This window comes from Cibotium barometz, chromosome 59, assembly GCF_041138505.1.
Source record: "Cibotium barometz isolate CiBa-2024 chromosome 59, ASM4113850v1, whole genome shotgun sequence".
In the NCBI taxonomy this organism is placed as follows: Eukaryota; Viridiplantae; Streptophyta; class Polypodiopsida; order Cyatheales; family Cibotiaceae; genus Cibotium; species Cibotium barometz.
This window is the reverse complement of record NC_141104.1, coordinates 23,899,148-23,916,526: the sequence shown is the minus strand read 5'-3', so window position 1 is coordinate 23,916,526 and position 17,379 is coordinate 23,899,148. Positions and strand designations below refer to the sequence as shown.

Sequence of the window (17,379 nt, the reverse complement as noted above, 5' to 3'; positions counted from 1 at the left end):
TCTCACACAAATCACCATCAAATCCACATCTTTTTCATGGGAAACCACTAATCAAGATAATGGGCAATGGGTTATGCGTAGATTAGAGACAAAACGATGGAAAAAGCCAAGGGATGGCTCCTCGGCAGCGGCGCCAAAAATGTTAAGGCTCACCCTAACCCTTCTTGAAACACATCCAAAAAGAGATTACCTAGTGAACCACAACTATCGTGAGGATCTTTCCAATGGCCGAGCTCGTAACCCTTGAGGCCTCCAAGCTCTATAACTCCTTGAGAAGCAATTCCACCGTATCTCCCGCGAGCGTTGTCACACCGCCGCGTTACACTACGGGCCCTCGTCCCTCCTCTCACCTCACTTCACTCCCTAGCATGCAATAGGGAGAGAGATTAGCAAGAGCAAGACTCAATTGCATAATGGGAGAGTATGTTATATTATGAGAGAAATTCACTTATATACATGGCCATAAGTGTTCACACTCACTTAAATTGTGGCCGACCGGGCACTTTAGGCTCATAAGAGGCCTAATGCTATTACAATGACTACTTCTCATAATATATCCATGAAGTACATCACTTAGGACTTCATCCTAACTTGCTACCACACGCTCTTGAAGCGGGAATCGCCATAAATACTCCGTCACACCATTACGGGTGCCCGTCCAAGTTGTAGCTTTGGACACTATTGCTTCATATCTTGAATGTAATGACCCTTTGGTGTATCGACCATGACTCCTTGATGCAAGATAATGGCGGTAGCTCTTGTTAATCCTAGAATTGGATAAACATTACTGTAGAGAGTCGGTTATGTTCCTCTTACCTTGGATGGATAGGTTCCATCACACAGTTGGTTTCAACAAATTTATGCATAGCCCAGGTACGAAGCATTAGCAAGCTGTTAAGTGGGTTTTCTTGTATTTATAGGGCACTTAGTATTTTGGATTATTTTATCCAAAGGGGGTGAGTCACAGCTGCATGCTTTCAGTGATTCATATTGGGCTAGATGTTATGACACACATGAGTGTCCAACCACTAGTGGGTTTTTCTTTCGCCTTGGTGATTCATGTATATTATGGCTCAGGAAGAAGCAACCTATAGTGACCACTTCTAGCTATGAAGCGGAGTACAGGGCAACTTTTATAGCTACAGTTGAGTGTGTGTGGATCAGACATCTTATGGGGCTGATTTGGGTGTTGGACAGTCGTCTAGCACTACGATTTTCACTCACAGCCAGAGCGCATTAGCAGTTGCGAGAAACCCAGTGTTTCATGCTCGCACTAAGCACATTGAGATGCATTACCACTATGTTAAGGAAAGACTCTCTGCAGAGCAGAGATCAACTTGGTCTATGTGCCTACACATGACAACATGGCAGATTTATTCACAAAGACTCTTCCTCGTGAAAAGTTCGAAGAGCTTTGGGCTTACTGCCTTTTCAGGATTGATTGGCCATACCCTGTACATGTTCATGTCATCACTCCAGGGGGGATTTGTAGCATTATATGGTAGTGATGTGTGTGAACACACTTAGGACCACCGGGGCACTTTTTCCCTCACTAGGAGGTTTTTTTCCCCATGCATATGTACACCCTCTTATCTACTCATTTTGGGGTATGTACTTATCTTTTGTATCTGGCACACTTTTTTAAATTCTATTCTAGTGAGTTTTTGTGCTCTCAAGCTTCTCTATCTTGTGTTTGTGCCTTGTTGCAACCCTTACCCTAATTCCAACAGGGAGCACCCATAGCTTTATCAATTCTAAATCCATCAACTCTCTCAAGCTTACTCAAATGGAGCTACCTATAACCTTCCAAGTATAAGTGGACAATGGGAAAAATGAGAAGATTAAGATGGCAAGCCTTATAATAAGGTGATTTTATCCACTTGGGAATGTGATTTTGTGGTCTTAGACATGGGTCTTATTAATGTAATATTGGGGTGTGATTGGTTGTCAAATTGGGTGACTTTCACATAAACCATCATGGACAACAAGTAACCCTTGTTGGAAATTGCTTCAAAGACTCTCTTTGATCATGCCAAAGCAACCCAAGAGGGAACTCAAGACTCTTGGCACTATCTATGTGTTGCATCTTTCTTAAAAAGGGATGGAAAGAAGTGGATAGTACATGGACAAAGATATGGCAACCCTTTTTAAGGAGTTTGAAGATATTTTTCAAGTGCCAAAGAGTTTTCCTCCTAAGAGAGAAATTGATCATGTCATTGTACTTGAACCGAATGCAAATGCCATCAACAAGCCTCCCTATCGGTTACCCAAGGTGGAAAGAGAGGAAGTGGCAAAGAAAGCACAAGATTTGCTTTCCATGGGTTTTATTTAACCCTCACAATCTCCATTTGCTTCTCCCGTTCTATTAGTGAAGAAGAAAGATGGGTCCTTTCGCATGTGCATTGATTATCGTGACTTGAACAAAGTCACATCAAGAATAAGTACCCCATTCCACGCATTGATGGTCTCTTAGATGAGCTCAAGGAATCAAGGTTCTTCAACAAGATTGATTTAAGATCGGGATACCATTAAATAAGGATAAGGAGGGTGAAGAGAAGATCGCATTTAGAACCGAAAGAGGGTTATTTCAATTCATGGTCATGCCCTTTGGTCTTACAAATGCACCGACCTTCCAAGAATTGATGAATAGGTTATTGGATCCTTTTCTATTCAAGTTTGTTCTAGTGTTCTTCGATGACATATTGATATATAGCAAAAGCAAGGAAGAGTATCTATATCATGTGAAGCAAGTGTTTGAAGTGATGAGAGAGCGCAAGCTATATACAAAAGAGACAAAATGCTCATTCATGGTCAATGAAGTGGAATATCTTGGACATTTGGTGGGATATAATGGCATAAGATTGGACCCAAATAAAGTGACATGTGTCAAAGATTAGCCAACACCAAGCAATTCAACTCAATTGAGGGGATTTTTGGGGCTATCTTCTTTCCATAGAAGATTCATGGAGCATTATGCATTAATAGCTACACCTCTACTGATCTTCTCAAGAGGGAAGCTTGCCTTTAGGATTCCATCGCCAACAAAAGCTTCAATGAGCTCAAAGATTTGCTTGCATTGGCCCCCATTCTTGTTTGTCTCGATTTCTCCAAGACTTTCTATGTGAGAGCGGATGCAAGAGGACTTGGGGCTGTTTTGTATCAAGAGCATGGAGTTTCATGGATCATTATGCATTAATAGCTACACCTCTTACCAATCTTCTCAAGAGGGAAGCTTGCCTTTGGGATTCCATCGCCAACAACAAAAGCTTCAATGAGCTTAAATCTTTGCTTACATCAGCCCCATTCTTGTTTGTCCCAATTTTTCTAAGATTTTCTATGTGAGAGTAGATGCAAGTGGAAGAGGACTTGGGGCTGTTTTGTATCAAGAGCATGGAGTTATTGGCTTTGAGAGTAGAAAGCTTACCAAAAAGGAGATGGCATTGCATGTTTATGAGAAAGAGATGCTTGCTATCCTTCATGCTATCAAGAAGTGGCATCATTACTTGTATGGTTCCCACTTCAAGGTGAGAAGTGATCATAGGGTGCTAAAATTTTTCTTATCCCAACCAACTCTCTCTTCCAAGCAAAAAAGTTGGCTGGCCACTCTTCAAAGTTATGATTTTGAGATATCATACACACTGAGCAAGGAAAATGTAGTAGTGGATGCATTATCAAGAATGTGGGCTTACACTATGGCATCAATTATGGAGATTTATAGTGATTGGATTAAGGGGATTCAAGAGGAATACCTCCTAAATGAGGGTGCTATCCACATTTACAAAAAATTACAACAAGGTAATAATGAAGATATTCCCTATTACAAGCTTCACAACAAGCTCTTATGGTATAAGGATTGAGTGTATCTTGTTTCTACCTTATCCTACATACCAAAGTGCCTCATGAGATGCATTTTTCTCTACTTGTGAGTCATCTTGGTGTGTTGAAGACATATGAAAAATTGAGCAAAAGTTTCTTTTGGAAAGGCATGTGGAGGGATGTCAAGAATTTTGTGATGGAAGGTCCTTCGTGTCAAAGGAACAAGGATAGACACCAACTACTTGGTGGTTTACTTCATCCTCTATTGATTCTGGATGGAAAGTGGATGAGCTCCTCATTAAATGGAAGCATTTACCTATGGACGAGGCTACATGGCAACCACTTTCTTATGTGCAACAACAAGGGATATCGTTGGAAGATGTGATTTGACCATATGGCATGCATTTTATGGGCTTTATGACTTCTATGATGGGAGGATTTACAAGGATTTTGATGACTACATAGCTTATCATAACAGTCCGCTATGCATCAAAAGCACTTCTTTCATGTTTGGAGGATCTAGTTCCACATCGACTATGCTATGGATTCAGGGAACCTCTCTATGGTTCATACAACATCGGCATGTCTACTTTTGGAGATCCTTCCATAGCTTTGTGGTTATGATTAGAACCTTCACTTCTCATTGATATACATATATATGAGATAAGACGATTGTACACATCATAGATTTTGAAGACAAAATCTTTAGGAAGGGATGGTTTATAATAAAGTAGCAACTTTAATAGTTGGGCTTAGGATTATGGCCATTGGGCTCAAGCATAAAAGGGCTCATGGACTCTCATTTGTATCTTTTGATCATTTGACATTTGAATGAACCATGGAGCGTTGAGCTAGCACACTTTGGCTAATGGAAGGCTATTTCCATTCTCATGGTGGGAGATTAAACCACTTAGGCATTATGTGTGCTATGTGTGTGATTCTTGCTAATTGCATGCTAGTCTACATGATGATTTATCCCATATCTTGGCTTCTTAATCTTGCTTAATCTTACCTTAATCTTGCATTAGTGATTCTCCATTTCAGAATTGTACACTGCTATTGCTAAAAAGAAACACAAAGTAAGGATTAGGGTGTTTAATCATGCATGCACAAAGTAAGCATTAGGGTGTTTAATCATGCATGCACAATCAAAGAAGTCATCATTCTTGGAGGAAGCTAGGAAACAAAGATCAATACACAAAATAAAATTTGTCAACAACATGGTTGCCCTATAGGGGAGTCTACATCAAAGCCTGCGTCATCAACTCCTTCACCAACACATAAGGTCTTTACCAACAATTGATAAGCCTTTTGCCAACCCCTCTCAACATGTTGATGACCATCAAGCATTTTTCCAACCTCTCTCAACATGTTGATGACCATCAAGCAATAAAACTAAGGTTGTGTCTTGGATTTCCCACCAAGGAGGATATGAAATTAAGGCAATCTAAATCCAAAACATGACATTATGTTCTTGGAAGCTTGGGAAGCATTAGGTAAGTCCACACTCAATTCACATGAATTGTACATTGCTTTTAATTGGGAAGTGAAGATACCCTAAATTGGATTATAATACACAAACATTAATCCATGGAAGTGTATATTTTTTGATTTTTATGATTGATTTTGGACAAGAGCGGATTGAACCCCAACCCACTACCATTTATACTACGATGGCACGCTCTCATCTAGCCACACAAGAAAGCAGAGAAAGCCCTCACCTCTGACAAATCCCTAAAGTGTGCCATAAAAAACCACGACAACCGAAGATAAGATAGACTCAAGCTTTGAAAAATCAATCCTGATGGGTGCCCAAATGCTTGCTAGATGCCCAAATTTTCCATGAGGGCAACATGCAATTGTGGATTCCAAGGCAATCCTCACAAGCCAACAGTGTCCAAATGCTTGCTAGATGCCCAAAAGTTCCATGAGGGCGACATCCAATTGGGGAAGACACAAGGACCTACTGGTGATGCACAAGACAAAGTTTACAAAAGTTAGATCTAGCGTCTACTTCTAAAAGTGGAGTAACTCTCTTTTAAAAAAGCTCTCACCACCCCTTCCATGAGTGGAACCACAAAAATGTGCATGCGAAGGAGATGTAGCAACACAAGGCAACATTTTAAATTCCCCCATAATTTTGGGACCAAGTCCACTCCCTGTAACTTCCCCAAAGCAATTAGGCACATCAAGCATGAGCAATCAATGGACGACATGAAATGTAGTCTCTCGCGCTCAACATGGCTACCCGATTCCCATAACCTTCAACACTAAAAAAATGCCAAAGAAAGGAGGGAGTGCTAGAGAAAATGAAGACAGCATAGACAAGAAGAAAGTAGAAGAGTCGGAGACAAAACTAGCAAATGAGTTGAAGAATAAGTCCTACCCGATTGAAGGACCTCATTAAACAGAAGAACCCAAAGGCTTTGCCCAACAAAGCCCTGCAACTTAAAGCCTTCCCCAAACAAGAGTTACCTCGCATCAACAGTGCCATCAACACAAGCGTCAACTAACCATGATACCCACTCACTACACATTTGCTTCCATCATTGCCACCAACATTCTGAACTAATAAGGAGGTATTATGGTCTCTTATGATAACCTACACCTCTGTTCATTCCCATTTTGAGTTAGCTGATGAAATCTTGTGCGTCAATGTCCATCAAGGGTGTTACAACCCTAATCATCTAACCTACTATGACACGGTGTAGTACATCACATATAGTAACCCAAACCAAGGGTTCATTGCAATACAACCTATGGCAAGGGCAACATGAGGCTCCCAAAGCTCACACACATTGAGTATCTTTTCCAATCTACTTACCATTTGCTTCACCACCGGATCCTCGCCTCAACCAAAAGAACCAAAAGGTTGACTGCAATTCAACCTATGGCAATCACTTGTAGTGGTATCACCACCAAAAGTTCAGCACTAAAATCCTAACAAGTGCACATGTCCTTTGCTTGCATGAAAGAAACTCAAGAGGCCAAATGCAACATCTGAATTATTTGAAGGCATGGTGTGTGTCCCATAACATTAACACTATTAATGGTTTAGAAGTGCTACGGTCACTCTACAATCACTCTTAGAATCAACACCACAACCTTTTCATTTCTAAATCACTAAGCATAAACTAAAAGACACTACCATGTGTTAAAGAAAAATTCAGACGAGTATGACATGTGCACAAAACCAATAATATACCAAGGGACTTCCAACATAGCCTGTGAATCGAATCCAACCATCTACAACATGCTCAACGTTGGTATATCAACAGGAAACATGTCGCAACAAATGAACTGTCCAACAACAAACCACAGAATGACATCAGTACATATCATAAACCAAGGTGCAACCTTGGACCTTATGCAGACCAACATACAGGATAGCAACACAATTGCCGAGCCAAATTAAAGTTAACAGTCCAATAATCATTCAATAATTTGCATATTCTAGTAAGTCTCATCATTGCATGTGACAATTGCTTGGATAGAAGAGGTATGCCATTTAGCAACTCCCTACTTCCTGCATTGAGGAACAAAAAATCTATGAGCAAAGTCTTGTAGTAAAACTCTTTAATGTGGTTTTGGTAGCTTGGATCTAGGTTGAGACCCTCATTCCTGTTGGACATGCCTGACACAATCATCTAGCTTGCAGCCCTGCCCAGCAGCCTATGCGTAGACAGTCGCCAAAGCAAGTAAAGAAGTGCTACAATGGGTATGGCGAAAACAGTGGCACCAAAATTTGTAATGTAGACTGTCAATCTTTGCCTTCTCTCTCTCTCTCTCTCTCTCTAACAAGAAGGCTGCCTCCTCTTATACCACCACCATGGGCTGCCATCAATAGGTTGCCACACAAACTGGGTGAACACACCAGTGCACTGAAATTCCTGCTCCTGAAAATGTATGGTATGTATTGTAATCTTGTTATCAGTAGCTATTGGTTTTAAACTTTCTTTATACAGGTTACCCCTCCTCTCTGAGCTTTCTTCTGAAATGTGCAGGATTGTCGAAAAATCCTGATGGAGCAGGTTCTAAATATGTGTACATTGGTCATAATTGATTTCATCATTCACAAACCAGTGCAAATTAAAATCCCCAGTGAGAATATTTCTTAGTACTATTTAGAACACGAGCTACAAGGTGAAGACATTGAAATCATAAAAGACTTGTGCTCATGAAAGTAAAGGCTCCACGTTTCAAAGCCTCCACCACAAACTTCCAACTGCGATAAAACAGAAAAGCATCCATCTACATCATAAAAAGAGGCAAACAGATTCTTACATTCCAATCTTTGCCAAAAAAAAAAGGGCATTTGAATCATGTGGAGAAGTTTACAAGTCCCCTGTGCAGTGTCAAATGAAGAAAAATACAGGGGTCGAGATGGCAGGAAATAATTCCCAATCCATCCTGCTAGACAAATGGAGAACTAATAGCCTCTCTCATTGTCAGTATGAAAGGGATGAGCATACTAGGTTGCAGAGACACAATTTATACAATAGACGGTGTCTCTTGTAGATGCTTCTCCATGATATCTCAGAACTTTGGTCATACTCTGTAAAAAACACCTTTCAGAAAACCTAGTCAACATCGTCAGTTGACCCCAAGAAAAAACAATTTACCCCTAGAGAGCTCTGTCAACATACATCATTAACCACAACCCTTATTCAGGGGCTAGACTGCAACTGTTTCCTTAGGTAGTTGCTTGGAAAGGCTGCCATTGGTATTATTTGACAAGCTCTGGTAATAGTCCACCAACACCTTCCATCCTCCAGGGCACATAAATCCTTCTGGGGGTTTCTCCCCACTTTTTGCAAAATTACGCATCTAAAGCACCCAAACAAAAATAAGATTCGTTACTTCAGTACAAGAAACAAAACCCGTTGTTAAATATGCAAACAAATAGGCTAACTAGGTATGTAAGCTGCCATTATATTCATACATACAAGGAAGCATTACCTTAGTCCCAGAGATGAATAGAAAATCATCTGCTCTAGCTGGGTCAAAGAATGCCATCTTTCCTTGTGATTTGTCATAGGCAGCAACCTGCATTCATGCGAGTAAAGCCTATTAGATTCACCATGACAAGTAGCCCATCTTGACCCTACTGGGAAAAACGGGAGACCGGGAAAAAAAAAATTGAACGTACTAAGGAAAGCTTTAATAAAGCGAACAATACTAAAACACCTACCCTAAATGGTAGAATGCTCAAGCGCTCAAGGCCAGGAGCCATGCTAAGGACCAATTTGCCATGATCTGGGTCGTATAGATCACGCTTCTGCGTGGGGTGTCCCATGCCTGCAGGATCCCGCCCCACTATGTAGAAATCAGCACCAGCATTGATACGAGCCTTGGCGTGCCATTGGACTTCCGTAGGACCTGCATAGTGCATTGGCGATGGAAAAATTGCCACCACAGTGCTTTCGGGGTCCAGAACACCTTCTTGAAGTACCTGTATGTTGAAGTAGAGCAAGTGAAATTGCTTACAGGAAAAATAAAAATAAAAAATTACAATAACAAGAATTGCCCACACAGCCAACACCAGTCAGTACACAGTAAAATTCACCTTCTCATGCTGCTTCATGCGCCATTCCAAAGGCACATCATCTGCCTTTGTGTAACCACCCAGAGGGTGCAAAAGTAGAATGGGGTTCTTGTAACCCATTTCAAGTAGCCGCTTACGAGTATCTGTCATGAGAAGAGCATGACCATTATGCACAGGGTTCCGGAGTTGGAAGGCAAACACAGCGTCCGCCTGCTTCTCATCAAATATCTTGCGAAGTTGTGCAGGAGAAAGCCTGTACTGATCAAGGCCATCATTATATCTGATGGGATTCAAAACCTCCAAGTCTCCTCCAACGAGCCAATTTCCAGACCTTGTAATAGCTTCCTCAACATAAGGCAACCCGGGAGCTGTAGTGCCCCATGTTCTCGCAATCCGCTCTTCCTTGTTGTGCTTGTAGATCTCAATGCTGTAGATTAAAAAAACCAGTCATTCTTATATTTAGTGTACATTTCATCACAGTTCAATAACTTGATAATCGATGCTCGATCAAAACCTTGCCCTACCTTACTTATATTCAAATTCAAATAACTTTCCACTTCTCTTCTTTTATGTGCTGTTAGTCACCCATGCTCGTAAAAAAGCAGATATGAAGTATGGCAGCCCAAAATAATGATCACATACTCCTGCACTTTATGATTTAAGCATATAATTATGCATAATGTCTACCAGCAGATATACATAGGCATAAGGCCTACCCAACTTACTTGCGCATAATGGCCACCGGTTCACCGGAGGGAGCCTCCAGGGCGATGGCGGGGGAGGCGGCGATTGCATCCTTCTGGCGATCATCGATGGGAAGGACGATGGGGACGGACATGTTGACAAGGGAGCCGTCGGCAAGGCGCAGACAGTTGAAGTGGAGCGCCTGCAGGTACTCCGCCTGACGCATGAACCCACGCAACGGACTAGCCCATCCTTCGCTCACCACGTGCACCCACTCCAGGTCGATCGGAGTCAGGCGCACCCGTGGGAGCGCCTCCGCCTCCGCCTGCTTGGCGACCCTCTCCTCCGCCGGAATCACCAGCTCCACCAGCTCGCCACCGTCCGGCGCTATCAGAGCCCGCAAAGGAGCATGGCGCCTCCTCTTGATAAGAGCAGAGCGTGCGTCAGCGAAAGGGAACACCCGAGGACTATTCTTTGCCAGAGTTCCCATAAAGATGGTTCTAAGGGACAGAAAGTTAGGGCTAGGGTTTTGGTTAGGATTCGAAGAACTCGCAGACACAGAAGAGGAAGAGGAGAGGGACAGGAGAGCGGCAGAGCTTGCAGCGGCAGCCATGGCCACAGCTCTAAATCACGCAGAAAGCAGCAGTTTGATGGGCTTGCGGACGCTGAACAAGGAGGAGGACAAGAACGTGGCTGTGACCGGGAACAGAGAGAAGATTGGAAGGCCTCCTATGGTATGTGCGAGCGAAAGCGTTAGGAGGTGGCCCTTGTTGTAATGAAGCTACGGGGGGATGCACCTGGACACACACTCGACTTTCAAACTCGAAAGAAAAAGAAATGTAAAAAGCACGTCACCGCACACGCCCCCCTCAGATGTGGATTGTTGTAGCATTCCACGTGCGCCATGAGAAAAACATTTATTGGGAGCTAAATTTTGTTTGGGTATTAATTAGTTTGGAAGGGGAAAACTGATGAGACTAGCTGACGCATGGGGCTACTGGAGCTTGAGGGTCCTAGAGGATTTTAGGAAGCTTATAAATAGCCACATGAGTTTCAGCTTGGGGTATGGCCCGAGAGAGAGAGAGAGAGAGAGAGAGAGAGAGTGATGCAAACAAATGAGAAAGAGATGCAAACAAATTAGTTTGGAAGGGGAAAAGTGATGAGACTAGATGACGCATGGGGCTACTGGAGCTTGAGGGTCCTCGAGGATTTTAGGAAGCGTATAAATAGCCACATGAGTTTCAGCTTGGGGTATGGCCAGAGAGAGAGAGAGAGAGAGAGAGAGAGAGAGATGCAAACAAATGAGAAAGAGATGATGAATGCCTTTTATTTTTTCCTTTGCCCTTCGCGTAATGTGAGGAGAGGCTGGGGGACGGCTGGCGGACAAGGGGGAGAGGGTCTAGGGCTGAACAAAGAGAAATGGGAAGAGAGGGGGAGGGTCTAGAGCTGTGCACAAAGAGAGAGAGAGAGAGAGAGAGAGAGAGAGAGAGAGAGAGAGAGAGAGAGGAGGGGCGTAGAGAGAAATGGGGAGAGAGAGGGTCTGGGTATGGTTTGTATGGGTATGCATACTAAGGTTTAAACCTTAGTAGTATGTATTAATTAGTGCCCCTTGAGGCGCACTAATTAATGAATATGGGAGTAGCCTAAATATATGGGAGTAGTATGTATTAATTAGTGCCCCTTGAGGCGCACTAATTAATGAATATGGGAGTAGCCTAAATATATGGTGTGAAGAAAGAGTAGAGAAGAGAAGAGCTCACAAGTATTCTATTGCAAGGGAATGAATGTGTATTACTTATTGTCTAAATTGACTTATATATAAGTGACTATTGTTCACACTAGATCGGCCAAAACAAAAAAATGGTAGGACCACTATTACTAGTCTTAAGCAAGTATGTGCACAAGTCCTTAGACTTTCCTTATTTGACATTAAGTTCATAGTACAACCACTTTGTATGTTCTCACACCATCTTACAAAATGCTCATTAAGCAAGTAAGATGCCAAAGTGACTTACACTAGGTCAGGCAGGTGAAACCATGTTAACCACCACAACAAGCTGATTAACATAGCCTTCTTAATGGTAACTGCGTTCTTACATCACCCAGGTCGGTGGTGAAGCTGGCTATAGGGTCTTAGAGGTGTGGATGGTCCTAATGACGTCGTGAAGTTGGTGTGTGAGGTTAAGTGGTAAATTTGGGATCGATTCGAACCAAATGCAGAGCATGTTGGTGATAATCTTTTGGTAGCCTTGGTGGATGGTCCTAATGACGTCGTGAAGTTGGTGTGTGAGGTTAAGTGGTAAATTTGGGATCCATTTGAACCAAATGCAGAGCATGTTGGTGATAATCTTTTGGTAGGAGCATGTTGGTGATAATCTTTTGGTAGCCTTGGTGGTAGGTAGCTTGTCAAGGCGGCATGAAAGGAAGTAGAAGTTCTTCATGTGAGGCCTCCTTTTATTATAGAATAGGCCTGGGCCCTTCAAAATCGGGTTAGTAGAAGTGGTCCGCATCTTTTAATTGGAGGAATTGATGCCAAGATCCATTAAATGATTTTGCATAAGTAGATGGTGATGCGGAATATCTTTTTCTAACCCACAGTGTCCTACTGCCGTGTTGGTAACTTCCACCTTCTAACTTTACCTTCTAAACTTCCAAGTTCCAACTTCTGAGTCTTGGATAATTCTTTACACTTGCATCCCATGCAACTAGATTAGTAGTGGATAATCACGTTTGCACTAGATAAGTTCTTCCAACTTTAACAATGCTATGGCATTGAAGTAGAGGTTGAGCTTTCCGTAGCTCTCTCTCTCTCTTTGCTCCCCCCCCATTCGCAAAGCTCCTTTGTAGTGACAATGATGGAGGCAAGGTTGAGGACCCTAGCTCCACAAGATAGGGTTACTCTACCAAAAGTGGCTTGAGGTGCAAACCGATAAGATTGTTGCATTCTCCTCCCTTTCTGTCTATCTTGCAAGGCTCAAGTGTTCACCGCCGCGCTACTGAGAAAGTGCCTTTGCTTAGGACTTCCTTGCTATACGTTGCATTTGGAGTATTGACATAGCCCGATTAGAATGCAAATCCATCGGTTTAACGTTTGTTTGTTATTGTTTTATGGTTTATTTTAGCCACCTTAATACAACCGGAGTGTGGAACAATCCTTCGAGCTCAAGTTACATGATTACAAGTAAGTGTTTGATTCAATTTCCTTTAATTTTAGCTAGTTCCTTCTTGCATTTGCAATTTCTCACGTTTTTATTCATGTTAGGAATTAATCTCAACATTACTTTTTGTAGAAATACCATTGGATGCATTGTGCATATCATTAGATAGGTTAGAGAAAGCTAAAGCATTGTGCACATCATTAGGATGCATTCTGCACGTCATTAGGATGCATTCTGCACATCATTATATAGGTTAGAGAAAGCTAAAGCATGTTATCAAATAAAAAATCCAAAGACATGCACCATTAAGGAGAAATCAGAGGGTAGAATCGAAAAATTTAGACCAAAACACATAAAGCTATTCTCTGGTTTGTGTGCTCGACTGGGTGTGCATATGCACATTCACAAGTAGGAATACACGTTCCTAAGTCTGACAAAGAAGATCTACACAATATTCTCATTAAGTAAGGGTCATATAATATTCTTCCCATAAATGTTCATAATGATAAAAATAGTTGAAAACTGATCATCATGTGGCCTTGACTTCCACCACTGTAAGTGGCAGACCTATTAGAATTATGTATGCATGTGCCCTTAATGATAAAAATGGTTGAAAATTGATTGTCACATGGCCCTCACTTCCACCACTACAAGTGGTAGACCTATCAGAATTGCGTATGCATGTGCCAAAGTGGGAACACACATTCTCACATATGAATGCACATTCCTAACTTTCCTAGCCATGCATGTTCCTATCTTGGAACGATGTTCACAAGTTCGCTGGCCATGCACATTCTCAGTTCCCCACACACGTTCCTAATGTTGTGAGTGAATACACGTTTGTAAGTCTCTAACTAGGACTTGGCCATGCATGTTCCTAACTCACTTAGCCATGCATGTACCTATGTGGGAACATATGTTCTTAACTTGTGAAAAGACACGTTCACAAGTCAAAGAGAGACTATAAACATATAAAAAAATCAGTTAAATCCAGAATATCTAGGACCACCATTAAGGGTGGTGCTTTAAGTTGATCGCCCTTCCGAGGATTGAGGAGAGTGCCTCGAATGACACGAATCAAGAGCACCTTCTCAAGAGGAATATTTGCACGCTTCACAATCCCTAAGATCTCACAGGAGCCAAGTAACCCTAGGAACTGAACATTCGAGCAATAGTGAGGATGCTAGCTTGAGCGAGGCCTATTACTAGAAACCTATCTCTTCACGAACCCGTATCGAATAAGAGGTTGGAAGGCCTGACTCACCCCCACAACTACTCAAAGAAGTTTTGTAGACGTCATTAGAGACATTATCATAGGAGGACCATCCAAGGAGTGGGAGTCAAAGACTCGTCAAACTATCTAGTGAGCGAGAGACTTCCCACTAGAAAGACCAAGCATGGAGGCATCTGCTTGTGATATGAACCCTAACCAGTCTGGCTCGAGAATAAAAAGCACCAACCCTATATAGGAAGGAGTAATCCTTCCTAGAACCACAACTGGAATGGTTTCAGAGAGAGCAATTATATCAGTAGCTTTTGGCTCAACTAGCTCTTAGAACACAAACCTTGGAATGTTTGGAACAGCCTGGAGGCCCGCCATTCCTTTTGGCTTCACAGCATTAGACCCCAATATGAACAGTGTAGGGGGAGCTATGTTCAATATGACCATAGAGGCCACATCAACCACCCATGCCACTAGGTCTGAAGAGTCAATCCAAGCTGCCTAGGTACACGACTATGGGAACCTTATGGCATGGAGCAGGGAGCTCCGGACTAGACCTGACTTAGGAGGAGCATACATGCCACAATAGGAACTGTCCTTGTGTAGCTACCCTCCATTGTACCCCAACTTACCTCAAGGCATTAAGTTAATTCCAAATAGAAAGCACATTTTTGATGCCTAAGAAAGGTACTGGAAAGATGCAGATTGTACACAATATCCCTTAACCCACACAAATGCCAATTTTGGGTGAGGCATGGAGTGATACTAGGCCACATTATTTTTGAACATGGCATCTCTATTGATGATAGCAAGGTGAAATTCTTGAGCTTTCGCCACCCACTAACTTCAAGGGTGTGTAGCATTTCATGGGACATGTCGGATACTATAGAAGATTTATAATCCTATATACTGACATAGCTAGACCCTTGTACAAACTACTTGACATCTTTGAGTGGACGGACGAGTGTCAAAAGTCATTATACAATCTCAAGAAAGCCTTAGCAAGCACACCAATCCTAAGATCACCCAATTGGATGCCTTGGCTTTTGCGATTGGCTGTGTTTTGGCACAACCAAGAGAGTATAACATGGATTTCCCTATTAGCTTTGCGAGTTTGCCAGTTGAAGATATGCACAATAAAATTACACCATCACAAAAAGGGGGGGGGAGTCTCAATGTTCTATGATGTAAAAAAATACCGCCATTATCTTTTGGCAAAAAAAAATTGTAGACCATGAGCCGCTTCTTTACTTGTCAATAAGCCTTGCACCATAGGAAGGATAACCCAATGACTCATAATCCTACTAGAGTTTGATTTCACAGGTGAGACCATGTAGAAAGGCTCACAGCATGTACATATCAATCACTTATCATGCATCCCCAATGGAGAGCCACTAGTTGGAGTGGAGGATGATGTGAACTACTTGATGCCTCATTATTTAAACTCTGCATTGTTTCAAAATGGGCTGAAGAGATTGCCCATTATTTGGCTAATGGTTTTTCCCAAGAGAGACCCCTTAATCAAGACATAGCAACATGGTGCCTTATAAAAAAGGTAGCCCCTTACCAATTTATTTGTAGGAAAATTATACAAGTTAAGCCAAGAGAGGATCCTAAGGCGCTATCCTCAAGAATTTAAATGTGTTGATGTCCTTGAGCAAGCCCACTCCGGCATAGCTTAGCAGACACTGTTGCCAAAAAAAAGTTATATTTCTAGGCTCGTGATGGCCCACTTTGTTTGGAGATACAGTTGAGTTTATAAAAGGCTATGATGAATGTTAATGATTCCTTGGGGTTCATAACCATGACAAAATGCCCTTGCACCCTGTAGTGTCTCTACAAACATTTGAGAAATGGGGCATTAACTTTGTCAAACTGAGTAAGCACGATTTATCATCACTGCTACAAACAACTATACCAAATGGGTTGAGGCTCATGCTACCATAAAGGCTGATGCTAGTGCAATAGCCAAATTCCTTTATGAAAAATATAATTAGTAGATCTCGGTGTCCACTTGAACTAGTAAAAGAAATAGAGGGCCCCACTTCATCAATGATGTAATCAAGTTCCTGTTGAGAAAATTCATGGTAGTGCATCACAAATCCTCGCCCTACTACCCCCAAGCCAATGTCTAGGGGATAGTGCATCATCGCAAATCCTCAACCTACTACCCCCTGGCTAGGCTGAGAGCACCAATAAGATTATCTATGCTATCCTGACTAAGACAGTGGAAGCCTCACGCAATGACTGGGAATAGAAGTTACCGACTGCTCTTTTTTGGGCTTATAGAATGGCCTACAAGGTAGCCATCCACACGACACCTTTTTAACTTGACATGAAAACACTGTCATGCCCATGGAATTCTTAAGTACTAAGGAAAGGGTGACTGGAAACAATGTGATGCCCATGGAATTCTTAGTACCAAGCTTAAGAGTTGAGGAAAGGTTGACAGGAAATGTAATGACCGATCGATTAGTTGAACTTAAACACTTGGAAGAAGCCAAATTGTGTACGGAATGATGTTAAAAGATATGGTCAGAGCTTAGACTTGACAAGGATTAAATGAATCACTTAATGATGACGATTATCACTTAAGTTATACTCACACCAAAGAACAACACATATGCATCACTAAGTTAAGATGAGATGTGACCAATAAGCAATTATATGTGCTCAAGAGTCCCCACATAGGCAAACCATGAAAAACATGCAAGTAGAGAGAGTATCTCCACAGAGGACCACTTATATTACTTAGCACAAAGCGAGTACACAACTCATAGGTACTCCACACACTCTCCACTCTCTAGAGATGTGATGTAAACACCTATATATAGGCTCCATGGAGGAGGGTGCCTAGAGTCCTTGAATCTCTCCACCTTCCTAAGATTTCTCACTTGCCTCAACTAAAAGGGAATGCCTACATCAAGGGAATGTATCTACTAAACTTACACCTA

The 17,379-nt window shown here is 42.0% G+C and overlaps 1 protein-coding gene across 1 annotated transcript; it reads right to left on the bottom strand.

The window, feature by feature from the left end:
• Positions 1–8,080: 8,080 nt before the first annotated feature.
• Positions 8,081–10,803, bottom strand: LOC147605630 (ATP sulfurylase 1, chloroplastic-like). The gene is made up of 5 exons (XM_086793126.1): positions 10,087–10,803; positions 9,383–9,788; positions 9,008–9,268; positions 8,776–8,862; positions 8,081–8,643 (listed from the first exon to the last, which is right to left on the bottom strand). Exons 1-5 carry the CDS (start codon positions 10,656–10,658, stop codon positions 8,491–8,493), a joined length of 1,479 nt encoding a protein of 492 aa, XP_086649252.1. The 5' UTR covers positions 10,659–10,803; the 3' UTR covers positions 8,081–8,490.
• Positions 10,804–17,379: the final 6,576 nt, after the last annotated feature.